The 14,401-nt window shown below is 45.5% G+C and overlaps 1 protein-coding gene across 5 annotated transcripts in view; it reads right to left on the bottom strand.

Moving 5' to 3' along the window:
* The window catches only part of gab1 (GRB2-associated binding protein 1), a 63,954-nt gene extending 51,038 nt beyond the window's left edge, over positions 1-12,916 (bottom strand). For 2 of the 5 annotated variants that reach the window (XM_076294976.1, XM_076294973.1), the window contains exons 1-2: positions 12,427-12,914; positions 12,202-12,329 (exon numbers count right to left, since the gene is read on the bottom strand). In XM_076294976.1, coding sequence (XP_076151091.1) covers positions 12,202-12,273 — 72 coding nt within the window. In that variant the 5' untranslated portion in view covers positions 12,274-12,329; positions 12,427-12,914. Of the gene's footprint in view, positions 1-12,201; positions 12,330-12,426 lie in introns of all 5 variants that reach the window. The other 3 variants (XM_076294978.1, XM_076294977.1, XM_076294974.1) reach the window with 2 other exon arrangements.
* Positions 12,917-14,401: the final 1,485 nt, after the last annotated feature.

Consider the following 14,401-nt stretch of genomic DNA (forward strand, 5'->3'; position numbering starts at 1 on the left):
AGGCCTAGCATGAGCGGACAATAGCACGGGAACAACACAAACACACCTAAGGTTTGTAGGGCAGTCAAAACCCTAAATGACCCCAATATGACATAGGCAGAGAGTCACAGCCAGAACGCAACCTGGACAACGTGTTTCTCCAGAGTGACCACAGAGTCATGGCACCAGGGAGCAGTGACGCCCAAAACACAGCACTAGAGCAACACCCAAGAGCAAATCCCTTGCAGACGACTAAAACGGAAACATAAAACTCACTTAGAGAAGCTATTGTAATACATAATGGGAGGGCTATACTTCAGCAGGAGACACACTCCACCCTCGATCTCTAAACGAGGACACAGATTGGACTAAGAAGTCTCAAAAATAGGCTGGGTGGTGCAGGACTGCTGTAGGCAGGGCGGTGAGAGAGCCGACGGCAGAGCGATCGCATGCCTGCCTTTCACCAGCAAGTGTTGTTTACATGTGTGCACCACGACAGGTGACACGCGCCCACAGTGAGCACATATGCTAGCCGGGCATTTTGGTCGGTCGTAAAAATATACACGCAAACAGACATGCAACCACACTCACACACACACAACACAATAACAGGCATGATATACGTACATACATACAAACCAGGTGCACCAAGTAAAACAGACGGACACAAGTCAAAGCACAACGTATATAAACACCTCGTGGAACATAAATAGACAAGCACATGCACAAATTTTCACACACAGACCCCACAACTCTCATAACCCGCATCGGGAAATGGGGTGGAGTTTGTGTATGCGTGTGGAGTGTGTGTATACAAATAGAGTGTGTGTGTGTGTGGAGAGAGAGTGCGCCATGTGGGCATGTTTATGTGTGTCGTCTGGGGTGAGCGAGTTTATTTTGCTCTCAGTGAATTAAGATGGCCATAAATCAGTGACAGTGGAGTATTAATGTTTGGCATGGCGCTGGGGGTTGACAGTGGTTAATACGCTGCAGTGAGGTACGTCAACATCCCGCCTGCTTCTCCCGACACTCTCACAGGCTCCCCATCACACGCTCTCTTTCTCCCTAGCACGCACGCATGCACGCACGCACGCACACACACACACACACGGGGTAGAGGCAGGGGCTTTCAATGTTCACTTCACTTCACTTGGTTGGAGAGATACACACAAATCCCATCCACTAGGCACATCCATCAGATTTATGACATGCACCCAAAACCAATCTGGCTCAAAACCAATCTCAAAACACACATATAAACACCTTGGTTAGAATAAATCTGCCATTCCGATTAGAATTTTAATTGGAATGAAAGGGGTGGTGTATTCCATTCTCATTCTGGTTGAACAGCCATGTATACGGTTAATTGGGTTGCTTGTTTTCAAGCAAAAGCAAAAGCAAAGCAGCAATGCCTATTCCAATCAAAGATTCTATAGCACTTATAACCACCTGATCGGAATAGAATGTACCCCATGTAAACATATGACAGAGTTTTCATTCGGAATAGTTTAATTGGAATGACAAAAAACTGTCCATGTAAATGAGGCTACAGATGGTTAAGGCCACTTATTAAAACAACATCCTTAAAGACCTGGCAGAGTAAGGAATCACAAGAAATGATGGGGTTTTACCATCTTTGTTTGTTTGTTTTTGCTTGCATGTTTGCATTCCTTCTTCCAAGATCACTAAAAGCAAGTCAGTTGTTGATTTAAAGAAATGGTTAGAGATAAAAACATGCATATTACTAATAAATAAACTCCCTAGGCTTATAAATAAAGAGCTGGCAGTCATATGTCTGTATCCCATGTCTCACAACCCCTTGATCTTTCTACAGCACATGCTGTTAGAGATGGGGGGGGGGGGGGGGGCAGACAGTCAAAGAGCAAAGAGAAATTCAGACATGAGAGAGCCTGAAGAACAGAGAGAGGGGGGGCACAAAGGCTACAATGAAGAGGAGAGAGGAAGCGACTGGGACGAGGGAAAAGGAAAACAATGAGCATGAAGAGCCATGCATGGACAGACGAGACAACAGCAAGGCCAAAGAGTGGCATGCTGTCGCTGAGAAGAGGGACGGGAGAAGAAGACGGGGAGAATGACAGAGTGGGGCAGAGATGGAGAGAGAGGTTATGTAAGAGAGGAAGAGGGGAGCGAGGGCACAGCCTGTGAGGTCCTGAGGGAGGGGAATGGAGGAGGTGGAGGGGGCTGGGAGAGAGGGAGACGGGGAGAGGGAGAGAGAGAGAGGGAGGGAGAGAGGGGGAGGGAGAGAGGGAGAGGGAGACGGGGAGAGCTCTGTGGGAGTCGGTGGGAGTCCTCCGCCTCGGCCCCTCTTTCCCTCCAGCCATCTGGTAGCCATCAGCAGCAGGAGCAGCACCAGCAGCGGAGGAGTCGGAGGGGAGAGCAGGAAGAGGCCGCCGAGCTGAGCTGAGCCGAGCCTCTGACCGGCGCCATGGAGCACAGCCACGCCTCTCACACCACCAGAGAGAGAGAGAGAGAGGGAGGAGGGAGAGGGAGAGATGGAGGGAGATAAGGACAGAGGAAAAGGCAGAGATGGAGAGGGAGGGAGAGAGAGAAAACAGATCACGAGAGGGACAGAGGGAGAGAGAAACAAAGGATGAGGGAGGGATGGAGGGGGTTGGGGGAAAGGGTGGAGAGGGGCCTCAGTCAGGCCTGCATTCCTTCCCGCTGCCGCCTGCCAAGAGCATGCTGGGAACGAGAGAGAGAGAGTGAGTGTGTGTGAGTGTGTGTGTGTGTGTGTGTGTGCACGCCTGCCTCTCCCACAGTACACGGAATCTCAGCAGCCCCTAATGTTTGCGGCTCCACATGAACACTGATATCAAAGTTTATATCTCCAAACCTAACAACCTTGCCTGCATGTATTTATTTATTTATTGACATCTCATGGAGCCGAGCAGCGTCTTTAGGCCAAATGCCTGTGGGCCCCTTCAACACCATGCTTTTCTAGTGAATCCAGAAGCACCGTGAAGATTAATTTTTTCCAACTACACAAGATTCTCCCTATTTTTTGTTTACTAGCCATCTGAAGCCTTACAGACGTCAGGATCCTTTTCCTTGACCCAGAAGAGCTCTCTTCCTCCAGGACCTGCGGCCCACTATCGTCAGCTGTGTGTCACACACACACACACACAGACACACATAGACACACACAGGGACTTGAAAGAAGGAGGGAAGAAACCAAGGAATAGGTTGTGAGGGGTTGTGAGGTTGCCTGGTGTGGTGGTGGTTTTGGGTGCCTGTGGATGTGCACTCCATGCAAGGCCGCGGCTGCTGTCTGTGGCGGAGTTGTGGCTGAAGTGGGTAATCCACACGGCGCTTCTGTGCACTCCACATTCCTCACATAGCTCAGCAGGCCTCACAAATACCTCTCTAATGCATCACCCCCATATAGAATCACACCCAGGCCATTGGGAGGGTGTTATGGGGACGCTACGGGGAAGTTTTAGATGAGTCAGACATACATACATGGAGGGGTTCATCACAGCTAGTCGTGCCTCCTCTCTGTGTTCAGACTAGAGCGGCACCTTTACACACACAAATACTCATCGTCAAGCAGTGGTCCTCTGTTCTTGACGAAAATAGATCATCTTGCGTCATGGAAAATGTCATGCCTTCAACTTGTTTTACACAGCTGGTGCAGAGACATGAAGTGGGTGCATTTTCCCGAAGAAGCAGTAGGGGGCATAACCAGGACATGTCTTTAAACCACATCATACATGTACAGTATATAGATGCATCTCACACAGTGAGATCAAGTCATCACGAATGGAAGAATCTTTGCCTTGTGCTCATCCCTATAGTGGTTTTCAGAATCTGTGGAACCTCTCAAAGGCCAAACAAAGGCACGCACGCACGCACGCACAGTGGCCAGAGGAGTGGTTGAGAGGGTCCTGAGGTGACTGGCCCACAGAGGCAGAGGTATTAATAGACAACTGTTGTCATCTCTGCCAAAACCCCAGCAGACGTCCAAACGGTGACATCGGACCCATGTGACCATAGTGAGGCCTGCAAATAGGGAAAACTGGGAAGTGACTGGACACACCATGAGCTGGTACCCTTGTGCGAAAACACATGTGCTTGTGCAATGTGCATGTGTGTGCCAGAGAGAGAAAGAGAGGTTATGTCCAAAGATCCTTGATTACTCCGCTTTAACCCTCTCTGTTATGTCCTACAGTATGTCCACAGCAGTCCAATGCTGCAATCCACAGCGACCCAAAGGCCACATGCAGACATGGTATAGTGATTGCAGGCCTTGTGCCAGAGTTGAAGGTAAAGATGTCCTTTCAAAGTGAGGGGAGAGAAGTGTCCTTTCAAAATGTGAGGGGAGAGAACTACACTGTGCAATGAAGTTTCTCCATACGGATCAAGACAGAATCCAATTCTGTGTATGTGCACTGAGTGCCAAACAAGGGCAACATTTATACAGCCGCAATAAACAAGACAGAGACCAAGAGAGAGAGAGAGAGAGAGAGAAGAAAATGAGTCTGAATGAGAAGCTATTACAGCATGATGGGTGCCCAGACATAACAGCATCCATGCATGCCGAGACAGAAAGAGAAACCTGCCCTAATACAGGCCCTCATTCCCACCACTGGAATCCTGAACACACACCATAGCTCTAGTAAAACTAAATCAGGCGAGAGACAACTCACATCACTCTCCAGACACTTTGTGGGAACATCAATGCAGAGACAGTGGGGCCCAGACAGGCCCACAGACAAACAGGCAGACAGACAGACGGTCAGGATTTGGGCAGAGTTGTAAAAGGCCGGCTTCAGAAAGGAAAGGTTCTGCCATGTATTGGCTGTACCTGTGCACTTAACATAAATGATTTCACTGATTAGCCAATCTAACTGGCTGAGGAGTTGTGCTAAATATAATCAGCTGGTTTAGTGAATGGTTGGAACAAATGGCAGGATTTTTACTCTCTGATACCGGACTTTTCACCCTCTGGATTTGAAAGGGGGTGCAGGGACAAACAGGAAGTGAGCCACGGAGACAGGGTCAGACAAAGAGGGATAGAGAAGCGAGAAAAAAAACAAGAGGAACAGAAGGCCAGTGAGAGATAGAAAGAGTGAGGGCTGGAGTAGGATGACCACATCAGGAAGACCACGGAGGGAGGGTGAGAGATAAAAGCCAATAAAAGGCTTAGTGTGAGGGGAAGAGTCATGCATTGGGAAGAGGATGAGCAAGGAATGGACAGCAACAGATGGACACTGAGTGAGCAGTCACTGAAAACCACCTGAGCTTGTCTCCGCTCTACCGTCTCCCTGGTGACCAGGAGCATTCACATGATGCCTTGAAAAATGTCAGGAGCACGCCAAGCCTCTCTCGCCACCACTAAGCTGGGAAGGCCTGGGAGGCTGGGACTGTGGTTATGCTATTGTTTCAGACAGGGATTGAGTTTCCAAAACAAGGCCATCAACTCAACACAACCAACATCCTGTGCTGAGTAAACAAGCACATAAGTGGAAGTGAAAAGTTAGTCCACAAAAACGGGGCTCAAGTGGCATCTTAAAGGTGCTCTAAGCGATGCCATGCGTTTTTTTAAACTAAAACATTTTATGTCAGTTACTGCAAACATCACCTAACCAACCGCTAGCTGTCTGTGTCCTAAATACACTGTAAAAAAATGAGATCTCTGTGGAGATCAAAAACAACCTAGGCAAACCTAGCCCATAAAAACATAACAAACTGTTCCAGCAAATCACAGATGAGATGCTCGTTTAGGAGAGTTTCAATTGCACGGGAGCAGCACGGGAGGGAGGGGGAGGAAGTAGCGAGCTACAGTAGCTCTCTGTTTTGTTTGAAAAGTCAACAGAAGTGACGTTACCCAGCATCACTAAGAGCACCTTTAAATAATATTTTTCACATTTTTCCAAAGCCCACTGCCCCGAGTGACGGTCTTGTAACATGTTTATATTAGCATTTGCCAAACACATCAATTAAACTCAAACACTTCTGAGATCCATAATCTTAAAACATAGCTACATTCTATTGTTTGCATGCTGTACTGAGCTGGAATGTTAAACTTTGAGTCCACAGACTTCACAGCAATCAAGCAATATAATCCATCGTTTCCCAACCTTGGAGTCGTGACCCCATGTGGGGTCATCTGAAAGTCAAATGATGGGCATCTTAAAATTGACCAGTACATTAAATAAAAAAAATATATTAAAAACATCATCATACTAATATCGATCCTTCATTACAATCTAGCTAAGTAAAAATCAACATAGACAGCCCGCATGAGATCTTTGATTGATGTAATCATGTGTGAAAATCAAAGTACCGCTCTCGACTGAATGTTACAGCAGAGATGCGCGCTCTCACAACATGTTGTGAATGATTGGGGTTGTCAACGTTTTGCGACATCAAAAACAGGGTCACCTGCCAAAAAATGATACCCCTTGTATGGTAGCAGGCACTAAAACATGGACGACCCCAGGATGTGTACAGTTCTGTGCTGGATGCATATACACCTTTGGGGCTGGACAACAAAATCTGGTGCCCAAGTTAGTGAGTTGAGGGAGTTTAGAACCATTTTCTGCATTACTGGAGCACACTATATTAATGTTTGTGTGTGTGTGTGTGTGTTTGTGGGGGGTGGGGGGGGGGGTGAAAGATAAAATGCTGAAGCATGATGAAGAGACCAATGACTCACTCTGTGTGACTCACATACACTAGCGCACACACACCAACGTATTTGTGTATCTTTTCCAGACTGCCTATGCACGAGGGCACGACACGGACCCTATCAGGTTCACCTCAGACAAAGGGCGCTTAAGACAACCACTGGAGAGTGGGACCAGCATGAATTTTTCATGATCACTGCAAGTTTTTTTCTCTTATTTGTAATAGATTGTTAATAATTGATTACAGCGCCGTGGCCACCCATTTGCAGGCCATAGCAGAGCATTGCCGACAGCACAACCTCGTCGGAGAGAAGGATCAGAGTGGGAAAGAGGGGAGGGGAGAGAGAAAAAGGGATACAAAGTATTTTAAGTGGAAAAATGAAATGCGTGCATTAATAAGTGCCAAAAGCACAGGCAGCTTAGTAAGCCGATCATAAAGACACAAAAGCTTGCTTGTTCTCCAGGATTGTTGTCTGTTTCTTATTTTTCCCTTGTTTGTTTGTTTGTGCAGAGGCTAAGGCCACAACCAGGGTGGACGGGAGGTGAGGTGGACCACGCTATCAAGCCTACGGCCGTTCCACTAGCTAAGCAGATTTAATGAACGGAGCACTGCCCACACACCACGCCTTTAATAAAATAACGCACACATCATACATACACAACAGAGCAGAGCCGTGCATAATTAACCACTGTTCTATTGAGTTGGCCCATTTGAAGAGTTCATTAATTTCATACTGTGTGCATATACACAAATGGTTCACTAGGTGTTCACTTCGACTTTTATACACACACGCACAAAGGAAACACATTTACGCAACCCATTCGATACACTCAAACACACACACACACACACAAACGCACACACACACACACACACACACAAATCAGGGCTTAGTGAAATCTGTGCATATAGGATAGACAGAACATCATGGGAGCGAGAGACAGAGAGAAAGAGACATACTTAGAGAGCCGAGAGTGAGGGGGTGAGTGAGAGAGTGAGAGAGAGAGAGACGGATGTTTTCTGTGTTGATTATGAGCAGACTGGGATGTGCGGTCACCATGCCCCTTGCCCTACTAAAGACGACAGACAAAAAGAGGCACAGACAGAACTTCAAAGGAAAGAAATGAGAGAAAGAAAGAAATATCAAGAGAGAAATGACAAGAATAAAGAAAACGATGGGCATATAGATGTATGGACAGCAGGGTTGTGCAAAATTCCAGAATTAAATTGAAACTGGCTCTTAAATTCCAATTCAATTCTTGAATTTCACTTGCATTTCAATTGAGGTATCAAACAGGAAGCATAATTGCAATTCGAATTTTGCACAACCCTGATGGACAGATGGAGAGATTGAGAGAAAAGAGAGACAGAAAGAAAGACAGGAGACAGAGAGGCTGGGAGCATAAGGGTTCGTGTGGTTCAGGGCCAACCCCCTCCTGCTCCACTCTCTCCCCTTGGCCGAGCTGGAAGCAGCTCTGCCTGGGAAAACCAGGGAGCCCAGCCCAACCCAACCCTCCACTTCCTAGTATGAGGAACTGAAACGAGCCAGGGCCCATGTCTCCTTCATCCTCCAGCAGATAGGACACCTAATCAACTAAGGCAATCACAACTACACTAAATAATTAACTCCACACTGCCAGCTATTACTGTACAGAGGCTTTTGAGTCTCTCAGTTGTGTTTGAGGAGTGCTCCGAAAATCCAATACATTACAAAACATTAACATTTCAAGAAAGAAAAAAACAATCACTGCCTGCCATAAAATCAGACAATGAATAAGGCACGGAGTGTCTAGTCAATGTAGGAAAGAGGAACGCGCGTCTCAGACCACCGGATACACACTCCTCTCACCGATGTGCATTTGTGGGTGTTAGTCTCCTTCCAAAATGGGGGCTCAAAAGGGGAAGCGGAGGTGAGCAATCCCTTGTGATGCTGAGTTGGCAACTTTGCTACTTAATAATCTATTATTATCACTAATAATATTAACATATTAACAGGGTTGTGCTCATTCATTCCACATGTGTATTTGAATGTTTTACAAGTTATTGCTTTTAAATTTGATGCAAGGCAGACATGTTGCCCTGTACAACCATGAGCTCTCATAAACAAATCTCTGTGAAGCTAATGCACAGACAGTACCTCTGCTGGCACATGTGTTGTCAATCAAACTTTCAGCCAACAGGGAAGCTGAAGGTTTGGGGCCTCCACTCTATACTATGGGAGAGGCCTAGGCCACCATGCTATTGGGTACAGATGGATTGGGGCGCACAGAGGGAGGAGGGGCTTAAAATGTTGTAGCGAAAAGCTGTGTGTGTGAGTGAATGAGTGAGTGAACCCTGGAAGTGAAAAGCACCTGAAAAGCACCATAGCTGCTGCTATGGTGCTTTTCACACACACAACACACACACACACAACCTTGACAATCTTGCTCTGACAATTTGCAATAAGTGCCCAAAGACACAAATGCCACTACCAATTAAAGCAGAGAAACCGCTTGGGTGAGGGTATGGGCATAACTGAAGTGTCACTGTGAATGGGCAGACCGTGCTCTTTGATTTGGCAAAGCAAGTCTATTGTACTGGCCCTGCCTACCGCTCCTCTCACCGCTGGGTCCGCATGCTGCACCAGTGTGAATAAAGCAGCACTAATGTTGTGTAAGCACATTCTTCACTCGCTCAAATGGCCACAAACACACACATATGGATGGACACGGAGAGGAGGCCATCTGAACTTCAGGAACACCACATCACTCATAGGGAGTACAATAAGGAGTGTGTGTGTGTGTGTGTGTGTGTGTACAGGTGACTATTCTGCTGCTGTTGCTGCTACTGATGAGGACAGGTGTTTGTATGTGTTTGTGCATAAGCTACGGGATGGGAGGGATGGGACAGTCAAGGCGAGTGTGTGCATGCGAATGTCAACCTATGCATATCCCCTTCCACATCTACTCCTACACCACTCCACAGCAGACAGACAAAATCAGAGATTTGGGACAAAAAAAATGCATAGAGAAAGACAATCAGTGGAGCAGTCGTGGGCTACTGGGCTTGGAACCAAAGGGTTGCCGGTTCGATCCCTGACCAGTAGGAACGACTGAAGTGCCATTGAGCAAGGCTCCTAACCCCTCACTGCTACACCCGAGCGCCGCTGTAGCAAGGCAGCTCACTGCTCTGGGTTAGTGTGTGCTTCACCTCACTGTGTATTCTCTGTGTGTTCACTAATTCACGGATGGGATAAATGCAGAGACCAAATTACTTGTATACGCAAGTAAACTTCGCCCAAGAAACCTGATTTACATTTACATAACAGGCCAGCAATCAACTAAGCCTCGACTTCCGATATAATGTGCAATTCCTTTGAAAGTCCAATCAAGAGAAGGTTTGAGGTACCTGCTTATTCGTGAGCGCAGAAGCAAAGTTCCACCTCTTGTCATGTCAGACCAGCACACTGGATTTACAGCTTAATATCAATTAGACCTGAGGGCTGAGCAGTGAGTGGGAAACGGAAAGAACTTTGGTCTCAGTCCTCATGTGACGTGAATACACATGTGTGTGTGCATCGCTGACGTGACCGAGTGTGCGTGCGTGTGTGTGAGTGTGACACAGATGCATGTGCTAACTCAGTCACCAGCTTTCCCAGAAACCTCCTGTTCCTAAACCACAAAGACAACAATGAACTCCAAAAGGCTTTTTTTAACTTGTTTTCCTAACGCAACCAAATTCAAATGAGGAACCAAGCACTTCTCTTGGCAGGCACTAGTTGTTTCTGCATCACAATAGAGGACAGAGAAATAGAAAGATTGAGGGATGGAGTGAAAGAGGGAAAGACATTTCCTCAATAATCATGTATGAGTATGTGTGTGTTTGTATATAAAAGAAAGAAAGAAAGAAAGAAAGAAAGAAAGAAAGAGAGAGAGAGAGAGAGAGAGAGAAGGAGAGAGAAAGAAGTATGTGTGAGAGAGAGAGAGAGAAAAAAAGAGAGAGAGCATGCCAAAGACAGAGAACTTGAGTACTTGTGAAAACATGCCCCCTCACTGAGGCTTCCTCTGGCTAATACAAGTGGTCCAGAGGAGCGTTTTGTTATCCACGATATCCTCCAGCCAACAATGGGTGTCTCCATGACACCTCAGTTATCAGAAATACGGTTTTCTATTTCTGGCCGAAACTGCATTGTATTGATTTTAATGTGGCGGTAGACAGGGCTTGACGTATCCTAAGACAGAAAAGTCAAAAACTAGTATACATTGCATACTGGAGGGTATATTTTTATTTGGCATGAACAATGTGTTTCGCAGTTTGCTTCATCAGGCTCACGTTTATATTTTTCTGTCAGTCATATATTTTATGGAATATTCATATAGAGTGCAGAATTGTCAACATTTCAAGCATATTCTAGTTAACCTGCTGAGACTGCACAAGTTATAATGTAAACAGAATGGGGATGATGAAAACCGGTCAGGTTTAGATTGTATTAGGTTGCAACATGAATTATTGAGCAGGTGGTAATTTCATTATAACAAGGTAGTCAACTCTGCAATATAGTTACAGAAGACCAGGTACCATAGATGTGCTGGAATCAGATGAAGTAATAGATTGGCAACCGATGGGGACACCTAGGCTACCACATCTCAGAAAATACAAGTCCAGGAATAGCAAAAACTACTGACAGTCACAAAGAACAACTGAAAGCCACAATCCTCTGGAAGTGGCATGGTAGAATAGTGAACCTCTGGTGTGGGAAAATACATAAAACTGAACCCCTGACAGCACCTAAAGTGTGTTGCCTTTATTTACAGTAGCACCATTCGTGTTCAGAGAGACAACCCTTTCCCTGCGGCCTCAGGTCAATAACAGACTCACATTGAGGTTTAATTTAAAGTTAAATAAGCTGACCCGTTTTTGCAGCTTTTACATCAACAAACACAGGTTTCGAAGAACTGTTGCTGTAGCCCTCTGCGCAGGACAAAACGCAAACACTAGGCGCATTCCATCAAAGGAAAAGGTGGGCTAGCCATGGCCGCATTCCTTGGCGCCGCGGAGTCCAACTAAAACCAGTGTAAAAGTCTATAAGCCAAAAACACAACTAGTCGACAAGTAGATAAACTCTCAAAAACCAAAGCTGGATATAGGAAATAGTTTGCTTGGGTAGTTTCTTTTTTCACATGAATATGTGGAGGCGTGTCGTGTAGAATGAAACTAACCATGACTACACAAACAAGCCTTTTTTAGTGTCCCCCTCTCAGTGGAATGCGTGGCGTGCAATTTTAGGACCGTAGGAATAGAACACAACAATACCAGGAATTTGTATGAAACTCAAGAGCAATACTCAGTGGAGATATTGTCAAAGTCCACAATTTTTAGCTCCCACCTTTGTCCCTGAAACAACGCTGCTTTGCTAACTACAATTGTGTAGTTGTCAGCAGATACCACAGCTAGCCTGTCGGCTACACTGCCAATCGCAGCCTATATCAGATGACGGGTATTCGAAAGTAGATAGCATTTGCATAAATGTGTGGTTAGTCTCGGCGGTTACGGTAATTGTTATATATTCGATTTTAATAAAGCATTACTTACATAACGTCTCAACTTTTTCTCTGGTGGAGACTTTCTCAACCACCCCGAATGCACCACATCTCCCCCACTCATCTTCTCCCTCGTTTTGCGCCGTGGAGAGGTTTGTGGTGCAAGTTTCAGACGCGAACCTGTGAATGAGAGCCACGAGCGAGTTATATTATATAGATGGAAGAGTAACAATGTTACGTTTGGCTCAAATGTAACAAAAGCAACAGCGATAAATACCGTCACTCCTCTCTCTCACACGGCGGTCCACTCTGTATGAGTGGTTCCCAACAGCGACACTTGAGGGCACAAACTCCCCTCGAGTCCCCTAGTCGAGTAGGAAAATGTGCCAAAAGTTGAACACCTAACAGCTATACTGTCCTGAAATATGCCGACAAAAGTGTTTACACTGGTATGTAAACACTTACCCTGGAGGAACAACCCCCGTTTTCGTTTTCAAGACAGAAACCACAGCTACATTCAGCTGCGATTGACACTCGCCAAGTTCGACGTGCACTTAGAAGGTTTTATCTGATTTATTTGTAAGTCGAATCAATCTTTCCTCCCGAAACAGGATGGCAATTCTCTCCCACCTTGACTCCCATTATCGATGCACAAGCTGCATTAGAGTTGCTCAAAAAATACTTGTTTCGCCGGCCTTCCTACCAGTTTCGCTCCCCTCGGTTCCTTATGATTGACAAGCGGGAACGTCGATACTTTCCCTAAACTCAGCCTCCTTCAGACCATGGAGGCAGGGAGAAGGTGGCGTGCAAGAAAAAAACAAGGGGCGTTACACATTATGGGAAATGTAGTCTTCAAACTTAACGTTACTCAGCACAATTCTCCATTACGCAAGTGCTGTTTGGTGCGAGTCGGTGCGCAATAGAGTGTTTAGACATCTCGATCTCAGACATAGTATTTACATTAGGCCACGGGCCTATTAGAAGTATAGAAGTATAATGCGTGCTCTCCGACTTTTTGACATTATATCAATTTTCTTAAAAATGATTAAAAATTAAAATCTGAAATCTTAAAATATTAACTGTCTGTGAATTTATTGGGAGGCGCATACGATCATAATTATCCTTTAGGCCTCTGTGAATATCGTTTTTAAACGTCATAATTTAAGTTAGAAAATGAATAATAATTTTGAGAAAATTCTTCGGACATAATGATCAAGGGGAACATGAGGATAGCCTACCTTTCCAAGCTGTTTTGTTGTGCTAGCCTAAATTCCTGTTAATAATACGTGGGGACGAAATAATTAAAAATAGTGCATGATTTATTTATAAGGAATGCACTATTTAAGATTTCACTTTTGAAGAAAATATTTCCATACATTTGCAAGTATTCCATAATTTCAAATTATTGAGTCGTTTTGATTCTACTGTCGTTTTGATTTAGAACCAGATAGTTTTGTAATTTTCCATGTACGTTTGCTCATGCACCTTTGATGATACAGGTGCATTGTTTGGGTACTTAGGTCTGTAGAACACACTCCCATTGGAATAATAATGAAATTCTTGCAATGTTACTGTAATCTTCATTATTACTGGATTATCCCTTTCATCATATGCCTCAGGGGGCATGAAGGTTTTATCATGTTTACCAACATGCAGGGGCCAAGTTCTTGAGAATGTGTATGGAAGCCCCATGGAGATTTCTCAACTCTACACACACAATGTTAATCTCATGACTCTCATGAGTCTCAATCAACAGAAATGTTGGCAAATGATCCATGGGGTTCTCCTTTTTTTTCCAAACAGGCACTGGATAATGGGGATAAACTGGATTTGGGGCAGCCGTGGCCTAGTGGTTAGCGCTTCGGACTTGTAACCGGAGGGTTGCCGGTTCGAACCCCGACCAGTAGGCACGGCTGAAGTGCCCTTGAGCAAGGCACCTAACCCCTCACTGCTCCCCGAGCGTCGCCTTTGTTGCAGGCAGCCCACTGCGCCGGGATTAGTGTGTGCTTCACCTCACTGTGTGTTCACTGTGTGCTGAGTGTGTTTCACTAATTCACGGATGAGACCAAATTTCCCTCACGGGATCAAAAGAGTATATATACTATACTTATACTAATGATGCTGATAAGAATGCTGGGAGGAAAACATCATGCTCCTCCCCTCTCATGCTACTGAGGCATGTGTTGATTGGCTGGGATTTTCTCACTCTGAGCCGGAAGTAACCACTGATCTTAAAAACACATGTCACTTAT

This window comes from Alosa pseudoharengus, unplaced genomic scaffold (assembly GCF_046254945.1).
Source record: "Alosa pseudoharengus isolate Yale_2024_CS ecotype anadromous, Long Island Sound unplaced genomic scaffold, YU_APseudo_1.1 YU_APseudo_1.1_scf_2, whole genome shotgun sequence".
In the NCBI taxonomy this organism is placed as follows: domain Eukaryota; kingdom Metazoa; phylum Chordata; class Actinopteri; order Clupeiformes; family Clupeidae; genus Alosa; species Alosa pseudoharengus.